Below are 16,771 nucleotides of genomic sequence, written 5' to 3'. Positions count from 1 at the left end.
TGTTGGTGACAACTGATAAGATTTATTAATCCAAGTACTTTATTGATCAAGCAGAAGAAGAGTAAAACTCACCCTAAGGTTCACTACAAAAGCTGCAATCAGTAGTTCATCCAGCTTAAAGAATTTGTTGTCTGATTCATGGACAAGACTGCCCTGCTGAAAACTCCATGTGAGCATTTGAAATGATTTGGCCTTAGTGCTTCATTCCCTGGCTAAATAAAGTATAATGTCTGGGAATCATTGTATTTTATTTAGTTAGTTTCCTTCCCAACTCTATGGCTTGCAAAACAATATAAAAAAAATCACTATTGTTAAGCTCATGATGCCGTTAAAATTCTAGAGACGGTGTATTTAATTTGATGAACTGGCTTGTTCAGGGCCTCTGATCTGCATCCATTATGTGAATTTTTTCAAAATAATTCCCTATGTCCGCCTGTGTCTGCATATATTATCAGTGTATAATAATGCATTCTGCCTGGTCTTCATTTTAATTAAATTAAATTGCAGCGGTTTAGAGTCCTGGAAGTTCAGGAAATCAGCCATCCGCCTTTAGTAGCACTGCTATAAACAATCCTATTTTTCTTCAAGGTTATTGGCAACAATGATTGCAAAATTATTTAGTACAGTAGTTTGGCAAGAAAGAGTGGTGTTTCTGCAAGAACTAGACTTCCTAAAGGTTCCGAATGCATAGGAGTCTGTCTAAATTGTGTTAGAGAGAAACAGGGGAACATTAATAGTAATAGGTGCTAAGCTATGGCTGCTTTGTGCACACAAAACATTCCTGAGAATGATGCTTTAGTGTTCATAAATTTTCTTTCAGTAAAACCTAAGCAAGCTGGGCAGCCACAAGAACAGTACCCACTGAATATTTTAATAATAAATGGGGAGTGCTTTACAATTTGCAAGGTACTTTCACGTACATTATTTCATTTTAATCTATATAGCACTCCTGCTTGGTAGGCATGGCACAATTAATAAGACCTCCAATATCCAGAGGAAAAAACTGAGGTTCAAAAAGAGCCTAAAAGCCTGTATAGAGCAGGAATTCCATTTCAGATCTCCTAACCCTGTGTGTCTTTTTCTGCTGTCACTCTTGACCCAATGAGGGAACACCCCACCTTAACAAGCACCCAATTCTATGCCCCAGTGGCTTTCTGTCAGGAAAGCTAGCAGAGATAATAATCTTTCATCATTTCTTTCCACTGATGAATTCATAATTGTTAACTGAGAGCAGAACTGTATTAGACTGTCAACTTTATAGGCACAGTGCCTAGGCTTTCAATTTCTTAAGGAACAATTACATGCTTGCAACTTTAAAGCAAAGGATGAAAAAAAAACCAGAAAAATCACCACAAATGAATGTTAAGTAAGTGTCTGCAAAGCCAAGTATTATGTCAGCTCTCAGATGCTTCTCAGTTTTCCAATTTAAATATGGAATGTTTAGTGTGGGATAGCAGTTGTGTTCATTTTAAAATGATATGGAATCTCTAAAGTAAGAGAGCCTAGGACTTCCTGAGGCTTTTAAATGACCTAATACTCTGGTAAGCAAGTACTCTGTGTCCATTTCAGTCTGGTCAAACTCATAGTTAGATTGTAAAACTCATTTCATGAGTCTAGCAGCATTTTTGGAATAATAGAATATGATTTAGTTGCTAATAATAGGACAAAAGTGACATAAAGTATCAAAATATGATGCTATAAGAGAATATTTCAGAGGCACACTTTATTTCAGTTTGTGTGTGTGTGTGTGTATGTGTGTGTGTGTGTGTGTTACCATATGTATATATATATATATATATATATATATATATATATATATATATATATATATATATATATATATGGTGGATCACAATCAACAAGCTCTTTCATGTGGCATTCAGGAATAAAAGTTTGAAAACCATTTGTAAGATGATAGAATCTATAGACAAAAATATCATGATTTATCAAAACATACAACTTATGGATCAAGTCAGCCTTTACAACTATTCTTGCCTTCCACTCCTTTCTACCAACTCATCCCAAGATATTACAATAATAGTTCTTCAAGATTGGGTGAGAATATAATTTATCAATCAAAACTAGGTGCTTTTGAGAGTAAAAGGACATTTCTTTTCTTTGCAACATTACATCCTTTTTACTCAAGCACATTTTTAAAAGCCCATTTCCAAGGTGAGGCTCTCTCTTGAAACTCCTACCCAAACAAAACTGTCTAAATGATAATAAAGGATAGCAATCTTTTGTTTTACTTTTTCCTAGATGAGATTGAGAATAATTGAGGTTCTTTATTTTTGATGCATTGGAGAGAAAGTGACTCCAACCAATCTGACCTTCTTTAAATTTCATATAAATGCCAAGTATCAAAGTATTCAACACGTTACTCTTTCTGCCTAAAATGGTTTTCCCTATGCAGACAGTTCGCCCCTAGCTCGTGAGAGGTTAACTTACAATTTTTCTATTTCATGATCTTGCAGTAGCATAAAAGCAATGTGGATTTAGTAAGAGCTATACTTTGAATTTTGATGTTTTCCCTGGCTAGTGATGTGCAGTACTACATTCTATGGTGTTGTTGGGAAGCAGCAGAAAGCTGTAGTTCCCAGTCAGTCAGTGAATTACAAGAGTAAATAACTGATCTTATACAGAGAGCTGTCTTGCTAAGTTCTGATGTACAGAAGGTTAAGTGTATTAAGTGCATTTTTACTCCAAATATTTTCAGCTTGCAAACACAAGCCCATTGTTAGTCAAGGTGATTCTATACAGTAGTCCTTCTCCTCTTCTCTGTGGTTTCACTTTTCTTGGTTTCAGTTACTCAGTGAACTGAAGTCTGAAAATGTTAAATGAAATTTTCTAGAAATAAATACTCCGTGCAGTTTTAGGCTGCATGCCATTCTGAGCAGCATAATGATATCTCTCACCATTCCATCTTGCCGAGACAAGAATAATTTCAGGCCAGTGAGATGGCTCAGCTAAGTAAACTACTTGACATGCAAGTCTGATGACCCGAGTTCCAACCTTAGAACCCATGCAGAGGGAAAAGGAAAGAGATGACTCCACAAAGTTGTCCTCTAACCTCCCTGTGTTCAATATGGCACGTGCGCACGCGTGTGCGCGCGCACACACACACACACACACACACACACACACACACACACACACACACACACGGGAGGGGGGCATGAGCACATAGCAATAATAATTTAAAAAGCAAGGAAAGAATTATCTCTTTGTCCAGCATATCCATAGTATATATACTAATGGCCTATTAATGTCCCATAGTAGTGTCAGTTATCAAATCAACTGCCAGGCTATTGGAGTGCTTGTGTTCAGTTAACACTTAATTTACTTAATGACTCCAAAGCACAAGAATAGTTGTGCGAAGGAGACACCACAGCATGAAACATGGAAGGATAGATTAACTCTGACTACTGTGTGACAATGCTGCAGGGCACATAGACAAAAATATCAGCATAGAGGTTTAATACTATCCACGGTCTCAGGCATCCAGTAAAAGGTCTTCCCCACAAGTGAGGGAAGCCTCGTTAGGTAAACCTCTTCTCTTTGTCTTTCCCATCCAACATAAATTCCCTTGTTAGAATCATTCCTAATGTTACACATTTTCTTCTTTGTAACCTTTACCAAAACGTATATATGTGTGTGAGTGTGCTGTTAATTTTTCTTTCATATTTTTCCTTTCACTAGAATATAAGCTGAGCCAGGAGGAATTCTGTTTTATTCTGTTTTATTCATCCTCATATCCCAAGTGCCCCATACAGTTCCTGTCAACAGGGGTACTCAATAAATATTACATATTTGTTGAATGACTGAACAAACAAATGAATAAAGTCAAAAGTGACCCCTTAGCCTTGCCTGTGTAGTGGAATGATATGGCTCCACAGTAAGAGAAGTACAAAGGCACACAAAGGCACTCAGAAATTTGTATATGATCCCAGAACATCTTTCTGGTCTTTATGCAACTAGACTTGAACAAATCACCCAGAAAACAGTCTTACAACATTGGATTTCAGTACACAGACTAATATGAAACATTTGAATAGCTATTCACAGTCCTAGATGCCTTTTTTCTAACTGTCCAACTACATATCTCTTAATATTATCTTGCATAACCCTTTTTTGTGAATGTTTAGGGTACATATACTAAGTAAAGTATTAGTGCTGTTCAAGTCAAATCCAGTGACTGGCAAAGAGGATAATGTATCATGAACAGGTTGGATTTAATTTAGGACCACAGTGGTGGTTCAACATTGGAGAATCTATTGCTATAACTCACTATCATAGATTAAAGTTGAAAGTGATATGACTATTTCCACAAATGCTGAAAAGGCACTCAATACAAAACCCACCACCTGATGTAGACAGTCCTAATAAAGTGGGAATTATAGATAAACAAAGCATTTCAGGCAATCAGGCAGAATTTCAAATCAAGGAACCTCTGATAAATTACTCAAGAATAGGAAAAGTTACAACTTTAAGAGCACTCAACTGTTTACAATAGATAACATTATCAACATAGTTTTGATCTGTCGTTTTGGCCTTCATTTGGTTCTTCAGGTATTTTGTTTTCTGTCATTTTCTGTTTTTGCATTAATATAGATTTAATGGAAAATATTTATTGTTCTATTGAATGTCTTCTTTTGAAGAAAAAAAATTCATTTTCTTAGTTATTCTTTAAATGTCTTCGAATTATTTCTAGGTGCATGCTGAGTTCATGAAGTAACACAAATTTTTCCACTGACTATCAGACCACTTTTAATTATATATTACTTTCATAAATGCAAGCATTATGAACTCTGAAGCCTTGGCCTGAAGCTATTGAAAATCATCTGCTTAATCTTGTCATATTTTACACAGCAGCTTTGTTACATTGTATCTTTACCTTGGCTACTTAATGTCAATCCCTTATTCTAGTCATTATAGATGAATGGTATAGTCATTAAACTGGATGTCAGGGACAGTGTGGCTCCTTAGCCTTCTTATAGTCCACATGTGGTAAAAATAATGCTTCCCACATAAGTAAAATAAACATTAAGAGGGGTTTCTTTTCAAAACCCTCAGAGAGAACAAGCTAGTCTTTTGCATTCAGTCTTCTTAATATGCCAGTGTAAGATTTGCAGGAAGACTAACAATGAAGTCAGAGATATTCACCTGTGATCAGAAGACACAGCCCTCTGCAAAAAGTAGTGACTCGTGCTTAACAAATATTCACTTATTATCTCTGCATAGATTCTGAAACAAAAAAAAATACAGAAAGACGGAACTCTAGGTGGAGTTAAGGTTGTCACAAAGGTGTATGCCGCATGACTCAAAGAACATATTCTTCCATATTGACTCTTTCCCAATTGCCTTTCCAATATATTTACACCATCATGAGGCACTGTGCCAGCCCCTGTGAAGTACAGCCCATGACCCTTTGCCTACCTATCCCTGCTCACTGCCAGTCTAAACCACTTCTACAGTCTGCAATACTGTTGAATTATTGTTTGCTTTCTTATTATACTAGTTTTCCTAGCTCTACTCCAGAGTGCCACAGGCTGAATCTGTGACTTATACAATGCTGTGTTAATGATCAAATGCTGTAGGGAACCGGCCAGAAACTGGTCATGGTCCACTCTGCTTACTTAGCATGGCAGCTGTCATGGTATTGAGCAGAATGTTGTGTCAAGGCTTAGCATTTTTAGCACCGGATCCAATATAACCCTCCTTTTGCTGTATTTAATTATACAAAACACTAGGGCTTTAGTGCGTTGCAGTCTGCTTCCATGAGAAGAAGTTGAAGATTGGGCTGCTATTACATTTGCCAGTCCCCTTGCATTTGGAGAGCAGTTCAGCATCATGGAGAGAAACTTTTCCTTCTCAGAAGCCAATTCTAAGTTCCAGGATTAAGCTAAAGTGGGCTGCTGTCAGAAAGAAACCTTGCCTTGTTACTCTGAGCAAGGAGTTGCACACAAAAATACACCAACCCACAGCCATTCTCATTAAAGTCAGTTGGAATTTTGGACAAGTCTTAAGTATAAATTATAACTTTATTAGCTCATAGAGCTTTCTCAGGAGAAAGTAAATCTAATAAAAATTAGAGGGAACTTATTAAGTAGTTGCCTTGTTGCTATTTGCTGTGACTGGGGAGAAAAAAGTAATATAATTGTGGGGTTTGCAGCCAATGCACTTTTTTGTTGCGGACTGGAGAGCAATTCACAGAGCAGATAGAAGGAGGTGAAAAGAGTATGTGTGTCTCATTAACATTGCATTGAGAACTATTTAATTGATGCTTTATGTAAGCATTTCCTGCTGCCGAGTTTGGATGATCTTTAACTGTTACTAAGAGGGAAAAAGCAGGCTCCACACCATCATCAGAGGTCACCAAGGCACACTACTTATTTGCAAAACTACACAATCACCTTCCGGAAAAAGGATTCTACAGGAGCTTACCAGGCTTCCAATGTACAGAAGGCAGATCCCATAATTGCCAGGCATACTATGGGGAATGAGATGATGGCTTTAAAGGAACCGGTAATTACTGTTGTTGTGATTATTTATTAATCAAGACTTTAAACACTGGCAAAAGAAGCAGAAATCATGTCATTCTACACACCAATATGTTCTTTAATGTGTTTTCTAACCACCTGATCTTTCCAACATGAGATGCATTGCACTATTTGGCTTGTTGGTTTAATCCTAAACTTGAACTTACCAAACACCATGTAAAAGGAGTGTAATATAGAATCATATAGAATTCATGGTAAAGGGGAAGTAAAAAATAATTATTTAATACATGTGTCTTCAATCCAGAAGTATTATTTGGATAGTAAGAAAACAAATCTCCTAGGTTGGTACACAAAATTTTGTGTATATTTTCACTTTTCTAGGAAGACTATCCATGACATTGTTCACAAGAGTCACAAGTAAATACTTCATAACCCATAATAGCAGAAGAAGGACCAATTTTACTGCCTTTCTCCCAACTTGGAGATGAAGAAGAATTTGCCTGAGACACAAAATTTACTTAATGGCAGATCTGAAAGTCAAAGTTTTTCCTCTCTTGGCCTAAAATCAACTGTTTTGAGTGATTTTAGCCAGTAGAACAGCTATGATGAGATATCAGGAAGATTGTAGACTGCATTGATTAATGACATGAGTGTGACAGGGATTACCTTTGAGATTTCTTTTAGCTGAGAGATCATATTCACTCTCATCTTCACAGAGAACAGCATTAGGCAGAGAAGCCTCTAATAATTTCCATTTCGAGATTGCTTTCATTTTATGACTGGTAATTGTCCTTGTCCACTGATCTCTCTTGATAATGTTGCTTAGTAGAGACTAAAATTAAAAATGAGTTTGCAGAAATGGGGAGATGGCTCATAGATAAAGGGCAAGGAGGCCTGACTTCAGTCCCCCAAACCCATGGAAAAGCCAGTTGTGCTGGCATGCATTTGTAATCCCAGAACTGAGAAGGCATGAATAAGAGGATCCCTGGGTTATCTAGTCAGCCAATCTTGCTGAACTGACGAGCTCTAGTTCACCAATAGACTGCTCCCATCATCAAAAATAAGGGTAGGACCAGCAAGATGGCTCAGCTGGTAATGGTACTTTATAGGCAAGCCTGATGATCTGAGTTAGAGGATTGGAAACCACATGACGGAAAGAGAGAGCTGACTCACATATGTTGTCCTCTAACATCCACATGCACATCTGGAACAGGTACATGTACACACAAACAAACAAACAAACTAGTGTTTAAAATTTAAAATTTAAAAACAATAAGGTAGAGAGCTACTGATAAAGGCACACTGGATGTCAACCTCTAGACTCCACACACATGCAAACATACACAAACATGTATCCATACAAAAAAAAAAAAGTTCCCGTGAGTCTTCACCAGCTGATAGCTGATAGAACTGTAGTGACATCTGAACTGGTTACATAATTTGTAAGGCCCAATGAAACAAAAATGAAAATACACACTCCTTCCCTAAAACTACTAAGGATTTCAAAACAATAACAGCAAACTTAATGTCAACTGTATGGCCCTTCTAATCATAAGCTACACCCAGTGAGAACTATTGTGATTTCTTACTCCTAAGCATTATTGGCTTGAGGGTCCAGAAGAAATGTAACTTTCAACTTCAAATTAGCCATACATTTATAAAACTAGAGAAAGGAGTATACTCATAATCTTAGGAATATTTTGCCTTACCTGCATATGGACTTTTACATACACATAACAAACAAATCAGTTTAATTATTTTTCTGATCATATAATAATGCCAGTAACCCAAACTAGTTTGTTTTCATTTTTCATTTTTGACCCATTATGTTGACATTGCTTAAGCACCTGTTTTCTTTACCAGTTCATAAACGAACAGCAAAGGAGGAACTGAGCTCTCCAAGGACATCTAAAGATCTGGTAGAGACTGGTACTAGAAAGCAGTATCAGAAGACAGACCAACTGGGTCTATTTTAAGCTGCCAGAGAGGCAAGAGCACCTTTGGGATGTGCAGTGTAATGAGCCAGTTCTCTCAGGCTTAGAACATTTTGAAGATAGAAAGCATTTTGAAATTCATAAGACAGAAATCTGGGGTTCTGACAGGTAAGCAGGTTCACCAACTGAGAAAATGACTATGACTTGGTATGTTTGGGCTATACATATTTCAGTAGGACAGAGACATCCAAGATACCACATTCTGCACTTCCCATTTTAGAGGCATACTAGAGTTCTACGTTTAATGCACAACATCTGTGCTTCATAGGAGTTGAAGCCAAATTCTTGGGTGATGTCCCATTGGTACTCTATACGCAGAAACAAAAGCATAGTATACACAAAGTATAATTTACAGTTACAGCACTCTAAGCAAACTCAGACCTCACAGTAAAGTAAAGGCTATTGGTACAGAGAACATACGAATTGACTAAACCAATTTTATTAGTTTCATACGTATGTAAGTGTTACACAAGTGGTTTGGTACTCCAAAGTCCGTTTCCTGGATGCATTTTATACTCTAGGGAAGTGAGAAACCAGCTTTATCCTGTACTTCTCCCATAAAAGCACTGAGAGGAACTACACTGTGTGTGCACTTAATTCTAAGAGAGCATCTCTCTTCAGGTTTACAGAGCAGAATCTAGTCAGAAAGCCCAGAATGAAGTTGAATGTTCATGTGTATATGTTACCTATCTACAACAGCTTCCATTCACTTAATGCTTAACAAATGTACCCAGTATTCACTGATTGGTCATTTTGGAGTAACCAATACTATTCTTAGTACAGTTCTAGACTATGCCAGATGAAAGGCATTTGCTATTAAATTTCACCCCAAATCAGAAATCAATATCAAATACAATAATCACATAATTATCAACCAGTGTGAACATGGAGTAAATACTTTACAATTATCTAATATGCTATTAACTCTTTTTTTTGCAGTGTCTGTGGGATATGAATATGAGATGTGCCCTGACTTTATTCTCTGGGAACAAAGGACAGTCGTTTTACAGGGCTTTGAGATGGATGCATCTAACCTAGGAGGCTGGTCCTTGAATAAACATCATATTTTTAATCCTCAAAGTGGTGAGCTACTTTTAAAAAAAGTTGTATTAATACCAGTTTCCTAATACTGTTTAGTATACATTTGTTGTTGAAAATTTTGTCAAGTGTGAGAGAACAATCACCTACAAGGATAACACTTAGAGATGTCCAAGTTAATACATCTGCATATGGGTACTATAATTTGATGCTGAATTTGTTGTAGCATTTCAGAATCAGAACACTCTCACTAACTGTTATCACTTCCTTTTAGTTTGTTGTTGAATCCTTGAGTCAATAAGAAAATCAATCATGAGAAAGGATCACATGTATCCCTTGAGTTCATGCTGATTGTTCTACTCTGGCCATGACAGCTTCATTCCAACTCCTCCACTTACTTTTGCATCCAGCTTAGAAACTGGTCCTTAGAATTTTCATCCTGATTTTCTGCAAACATCTTCTACTTGTAACTTTTCACCACAAAAACAGTATTGCTTTTGTCAAAAGAGGCCGTTTCTAAGAACCTGGACTGGTTCATATACTTCAGGGTGCATTTTCAGAAAACAAAATGAAGGTGTCGTTATTTCAGCCACCTTTCTATCCACCCTACATTTATGGAATAAATCTGAGTTATTTTGTGAAACCAAGAGCTCCATTTTGTAATTCTGCCCATGATCTTATTTCATTCGTACACGTAGTGAAAAACAGCCGCGCAGAAATTTTGATAAGCAAAGATAACCAGATTTGCTCTACCAATGGAATAGCAAACCCTCTCCTAGCCCCATTATGAGACAGAGGGGAACAAATCCATTGCTGTATGTCACCAACGTACCTCCCCCTTCCTCTTGAAGGAAGATGCTAAGTTCCATTTCAAATTGTTTGTTTGTTTTAACAGTAAAGCGTCAAGCACAGACATAAAATGTCAACTTTTTTTTCAGTTGTCAAAAGGAGAGCCACAGTTTTCAAACACAAAAACGAAAGGGCAAATGCCACTTATTAAATTATTAGAGTTTTTTGCTGTTGTTGTTGTTTTGATTTGAAAGAGTTTGACATTTAAAGCAGCCGTTACTTTTCCACTCACTTTTATTGGCGTATATGGATTGTCTCTTTCAAACGCCTGTCATTGACATTAAGCACCAACTGGGAAATGACCTCAATGGAACCAGCCCCCAGCTGTGTGCTCCCGGTCTTGTATCTTCTTATCATTTGCTTCACACAGACTTTGAAACAGAGAGGAGCTATTCAGAAAGCTGGCTCTGGGAACCACACATTCCTTACATCTCTAATTCACCCATAATTACTTTTTAGGTAATTAGGTATGAAGTTACTTCTGAGAATTTTGAACTGCTTTATTGAAGTATAATTTATACACCATAAAACTTACCCATTTGAAGTGCACACTTAAATGATGCTTAGTAAATTTGTACTTGTCCTGTGATCACCAAAACCCACATTTGGGATATTTTATCACAACAAAAATATCTCTTGCATTACCTGAAACCTCACTAAATCTGCTTTCTGTTTCTACCTTTCTCATCATTTTATTCTGAGAAGGAAACCTTACTATTTTGGATAGCTTCTCACCCCACAAGGGGCATTTGCACATTTAGCATCTCATTTGTGAAGGTATTGTGTTTCTCACCAAGAACTGGTCCTACTTGCCAGGAAATAGATCTGAAGCCAGCTCTACCAGTGCCTTTCAGTTTGACCTTGAATGCAAATGCCTGTCTTAAAGTGTTTCTGAGGTCAAAATCCCACCCACAAAGACAGTTTTAGAAGAAAGAATGATAAATGTAAGGGAGCAGGGTTGGGAACACCAATTTAGAAAGCAATGCTCTTCCCCCTCAGGTCAGATGGTCTTTTCTGACTGATTAAGGCAGGAACAATGTCTTTCTGAATTCCTCCATTCCACTTCTCTCAAGAAAAAGCCTAACTCTTTAGGCACCCAGCCTTTTTGATCTGAGACAGATAGTAGATTAGAAACAAGAATCTATCTTCCTGCAATTTTCTCTCACTGGTTAAAAAGACATCTATAATTAGATTGGATGTCTACTGCCATTCTGTTCTCAGTTTTACTCTAGCTCCCAAATCATTATGCAGTGGGTAGTTTCCAATAGGCACGGTATTCAGACCATTTGTCATTTCAGGTATCATCACTATATTTACCTGACAATTAACCATAGGTTGTGGAAAAATGTTTCTAAATATTCATCCTGATGTACATACACAGTTTCTATTATCACTGTGATAAAAACACTAGAAATGCGTGTTTTTCAGCATTGTTTCCTCCAAATACACCCTTTGATGATTATAGAGTGCATATTCATTCTTTTCATTCTTTAAAATTCTTATTCATTACAGAGATTAATCTTTCTAATATCCTCTAGTGTTTCCTAGGAACTAATGGTTAAACAGTATTAGAACAGTCCAGGGTACTAATTGTACATTGTTATCTATCTGAAAAAGCAAATTTCCTTAGAGTCCCAGATAGGCCAGTAGTTTGTCGACAAATGGTTTTACTGGGAGAAGATGTAAACTGCCATTGATCATGCTGGCATATCTTCCACTTTGTGTTTATACCCTCTCAGTCAAGTAGTAAGAGAAATATGTATTGTGTCCCTTGTTGGTCATAAGTCTGAAAAATGGTTTCTTCTTTGAAATCAGCATAAAGCACCACCCACTGGCTTCCAGGGGGAATTTTATTTTGAACTTGTTTATAAGCTTAAGAAGAACTTTTGAGCAAGGTAGCAGAAAGGTAGGAATAGTATGTTTTAAAATGTGCTTACTTTATTACAGTGCAAACTTGGCTCTCACTGTAGCAGAGAAAAGGGAAACATGGGTTTCTGGTATCCTATTGTTGAGTATAAACAAGACACCTAATCCTTAGCAAGAAGTTGGCCTTCATATAAATAGTGTCTGTTGTCCTGTTTCAAAATGCACTGTGCAGCAGAATAAACTGGCAAAGAAGCAGCAGTAATTGATCAAGATTTCCAGAAACATAAACAAAATATTTTCAGAGCAACCTCTTGCAGAAGAATTGGTGTTAAATCATTGTTGCTAGATGGTATGGCCTGGTTCTGTGTAATAGAAGGTTAAACAGATTCTTGAAACAACAAAAACACCCTTCAGAATGATCTATTTTTCCAGGGCAATACAAAAGGGGTTTGCCCATTTGTGTTCTGATTGCTTCAGCTTTTAACAGAAATGGTAATTTCAGTACATGGGCACTTTAGTACCTTGCATGAAAGCAAGACATCAATTGTAGAGATGTAATCAGAAAGTACATTGCCTTATGTTTTATTTCCTTTAATCATTCTTCTTTTTTGATGGAGTACTGGGCTTTCTAATCGAAAAGGGGAGTTGTGGAATTGCAGGCTTAGAAGAATGGGTTAGAATAGCCATCTTTAGTTTTTAAATTGCCAGAAACCTGGTAATAACATGTCATTTTGAGGGCAGTTGTTAACTATACCATTATATTGATATAAAAAATGGAGATCTACCTGTGAAAATAGATGTTAATAGCAAATCTGGTATTTCCAAGCCAATAATTGGAAAGATTTTTGAATAGTATACCCTATCGTGAATTGCTGAAGTACTGACATGCTAAACAGTGGTTTCCTCAATTACTAAAGAATGTATCATACTCTCATCGGTCAGATATTTGGTGTTTTCTGATGTCTGATGAACAGACATCAGGCGATTTCTTTTCAAAGATGTTGTATAACTGTCACTCCAGTTTCCTCCACTTCTTCCCATTTCATTAAAATTGCAGTATTGATCACACTTAAATTAAATGTTTTGAGAGGGAAATGAAATTCAGGCTTATTAGTCATATTGAGTTAGTTATTCTAAATCATAAGAAATGTCCTTATGGGCTAATATAGTTGTCAACAGTATAATAAGTAAGTAGTGACCCTAAAGTTATCTCATAGTCTTGTAATAAAAGATCAATTTGTTGGAGTGTAAACTTATAGCTACTCTTGCAAATCATGTGTTGAAAAGCCGTCTGGAATCACTCTGAGGGGGAACATAAAAAAATACTTAAATTTGAAATCCAAAAACCATATGATGGATGGAATTTCTAGTTCCTGGAAGGCCGTTTATAAGTATATATTGGTGCCTTGGCATGCATATTTTATGTTGTTATTTATTTTTACCAGCAATGTTCCTATCTCAGAATGATCAATAGTTTCTTTTGTAGAGCTGAAAGTTGGAAGAGAACTGAGGAAGACATTTCAGGAAGCATTTAGGGAGAGTAACAGATAGTGTGAGGAGATAGATAGCAAGAAACAAGGGAGGAAAAAGAAGGGCAGACAAAATAACTGTATTCATTCATATGCTGTCAGTTACTTCGGTCTGACACATTGGCATGCCTTCTCACAACACGGATGTTTTACCTGCCCTGGCTCATTCTGGCCTGACTCGTGCCATTTAGCACAGCAGTGCTTGTTGCTTGGATTTTCTGCCCAGGCACGGCAGGTTTGCAAAATCATTGAGATTTGGACTAGGAAACTACAAGAGACTCAAAGCCTATTTTCAGCATTTACTGAGCACTTATAAAGACTTGGCCATGGGGATTGGCACTAAAAATACAGAAAGGAGTAAGACAGAAGATATGCCTTCAAAGAGTTCATTCAGGTTACAATGGGGAAGCCAGAAAAGTGAGGAAAACTGTGTCACACAATGTGGGGTAAGTGTTACAATAGAGCTATGGGAAATGGGCACATGCCGAAGAGCGTGACTACTTCTGCCTGGATGGAGTATTAGGGAAGACATGAGCTGAGCTCTGAAGTTAGTTCCCTCAAACAGACAAAACGAAGAGAGTATTCAGGATAGAGGCAATAACCCATACAAAATCATAGCAGAAGGAAAGAGTATGAAAATCGCTCTAATTTTTTGTCATGACCAAATATTAGAATACAAACAAAAGTGTAATAAGAGAGAAATCAGAAGAAATATAGGAAGGCCAAACCAACAAGTAATCTGGATGCCTTATCAGTAACAAACGCACTCTTTATTCTATAGTGGATATGTACATATTGTAAGGTTTTAATAATCTCTGCAGCAGAGATGTGGACAATGGTTTGGAGATGAGTACACCAAGAAAAGTGAACTAAGACAGTAAGAGTAGGAGCAGGGGAAAAAATTCACTACATTTAAGGAGGCATTTTCAATGAGAATTAGTAATTACTTAGGCTTAAAGAATGAAATAAAATGAAGAGGCATCACAATGACCAGATTTACAGTTTAGGTAACTGCATAACAGTGACAAGACTCATGGGATGGGTTTAAACAAAAGAGGAAGGGAAGAGTTTGGTGGGAGATACAGGAAGTATAATGAGCTCAATCCCAACCTTTTTTCAACTGAAGGTAGCTACAGAGCATCTAGGTAAGGAGGCCCAGTAAGAAAGTGCATGTTAGGTAAGGACTCCAAACAAGAGAAAGTTTCAGCAAACAGAGATGAGAGTCAAAGTTACAGGTATAAATGTAATTACCCAAACAGAATGATTGAAAAGCATCTTCATAAGTCGATATCTCTAGTTTTTGCAGTGACGATAGTGAGATATGGTCCAAAAGAGTGGAAAATTCAAGTCCCTTTTGTATATCTTTGAAGGGCATTATAGCAGGAGGATTTCTTTCCTTTTCATAAAAGCACATTACCATCTTGATTGTGTTTTTACTTAGGTGAATATTAAAATGAATGGAGAGTCTCTTTTCCTGAATCAGTTGTTTAATGAGGATAAAGTGGAGTCAGGTAGATGTGAGCAAGTCATCAAGAAAGCCAACCAGAAATGAAAAACTAGTCACATAGAATCCACAGAGCTAAGTAAATGGGGGACCATTAAAAGTTAGCTATCAAGTAATTTATTATAGAATTTGGAATCAGTATTAAAGAGACTCTTTGCATTTCCTTACTTCATAGAAAGACAAACTGAGGAAAAGTGTTGTACCACTATATGCTATGGCTATACACTTGAACAAAATTAATAGTAATGCGATTCACCCTCAGATTCTCCTGTTAGGCCTAAGCTCCCTTCTGTTTTGAACTCTGAGAGAAAACAATTTTTGGCAAATACTTTTCTAATTTCTGTTCTCTTTCTCTTTCTTGCTTGTGTCTAGGAATCATACATAAAGGAAATGGGGAAAACATGTTCATTTCCCAGCAGCCTCCAGTCATATCCACCATAATGGGTAATGGTCACCAAAGGAGTGTAGCCTGCACTAACTGCAATGGCCCAGCCCACAACAACAAACTCTTTGCGCCTGTTGCTTTAGCTTCTGGCCCTGATGGTAGTGTGTATGTTGGTGACTTCAATTTTGTAAGGCGAATATTTCCTTCGGGAAATTCCGTTAGCATTTTGGAATTAAGGTAAGTTTTTTCTCATCTCTGTATTTGCTTGACTGATAAAGGAAAAAAAAAAACAAAAATAAGATCATGTGAAGAGACAAATGATTGCCAACAAAAGCATAAAATGCACTTTTCCATGTTCAAGCACTAACTGATTATGGGGGAATCTCTCCCCTATTTGTTGTCCTGTTACCCCGAAACCACATGCACACATATAAAAAAATGGACTCAGACAGTTGTATTGCATGTATGTATGCATAGACATACATGAACATATATATAGTATATACACTTATATACATACATATATATACTATATACACTTATATATACATACATATATATGACAGAGGCTGTTAGCTTGAGAGTGGGAGGGAATATAAGAGGGGTTCCAGGGACAGCAGCAGAAAAGGGCTGGACAGAGGAAAGGGAAGAGGGAAAATGATGTAATTCTATTTCAATTAAAAACCCCAAAATATAGTTAAATTCAAAAACTGTTTTAAATAGTGAAAATATGATTTAAAAAACATCATTTTCAAAATGTGGATGGATAGGAGTAATGGTCACAAGCCCACTTCACCTGTTTAAAGGAACCTTTAATCACTGATTTGAGGAGTCCGGAAGTATTGCCATACCTGAACGTGAGGCTCCCTCTGTCTGCATGGCTATTAAGTGGATCTCAGTACTTCCAAGTGCTGACATAAGTTACTTAGTGCTGGCCACTGTCAAGCTAATAAAAGCTACCTGTTCCATTGTTGCTGGTAGCAGTATCACCAGGTTTAAAAGGGCTTTTCAGTCTTTTGAAGTCATTTAATATAGAAGAACATTGAAGTCTGTTTTCTCGTGGCATCACAAGGAAGTAAGAAGACACTTTCTACCTTTGAAAGAGC

The 16,771-nt window shown here is 37.0% G+C and overlaps 1 protein-coding gene across 5 annotated transcripts in view; it reads left to right on the top strand.

Annotated features, from left to right (window-relative positions):
• The window catches only part of Tenm1 (teneurin transmembrane protein 1), an 820,708-nt gene that overhangs the window by 687,731 nt on the left and 116,206 nt on the right, over positions 1–16,771 (top strand). For all 5 annotated transcript variants that reach the window (XM_052738708.1, XM_052738728.1, XM_052738717.1 and 2 more), the window contains 2 exons: positions 9,434–9,577; positions 15,653–15,902. In XM_052738708.1, coding sequence (XP_052594668.1) covers positions 9,434–9,577; positions 15,653–15,902 — 394 coding nt within the window. The remainder of the gene's footprint in view (positions 1–9,433; positions 9,578–15,652; positions 15,903–16,771) is intronic.

Source organism: Peromyscus californicus, unplaced genomic scaffold (assembly GCF_007827085.1).
Source record: "Peromyscus californicus insignis strain IS unplaced genomic scaffold, ASM782708v3 Scaffold_10__1_contigs__length_136768540, whole genome shotgun sequence".
Lineage (NCBI taxonomy): Eukaryota > Metazoa > Chordata > Mammalia > Rodentia > Cricetidae > Peromyscus > Peromyscus californicus.
Note: the sequence above shows the minus strand (reverse complement) of the source record. Positions and strands in the feature narration are given on the sequence as shown.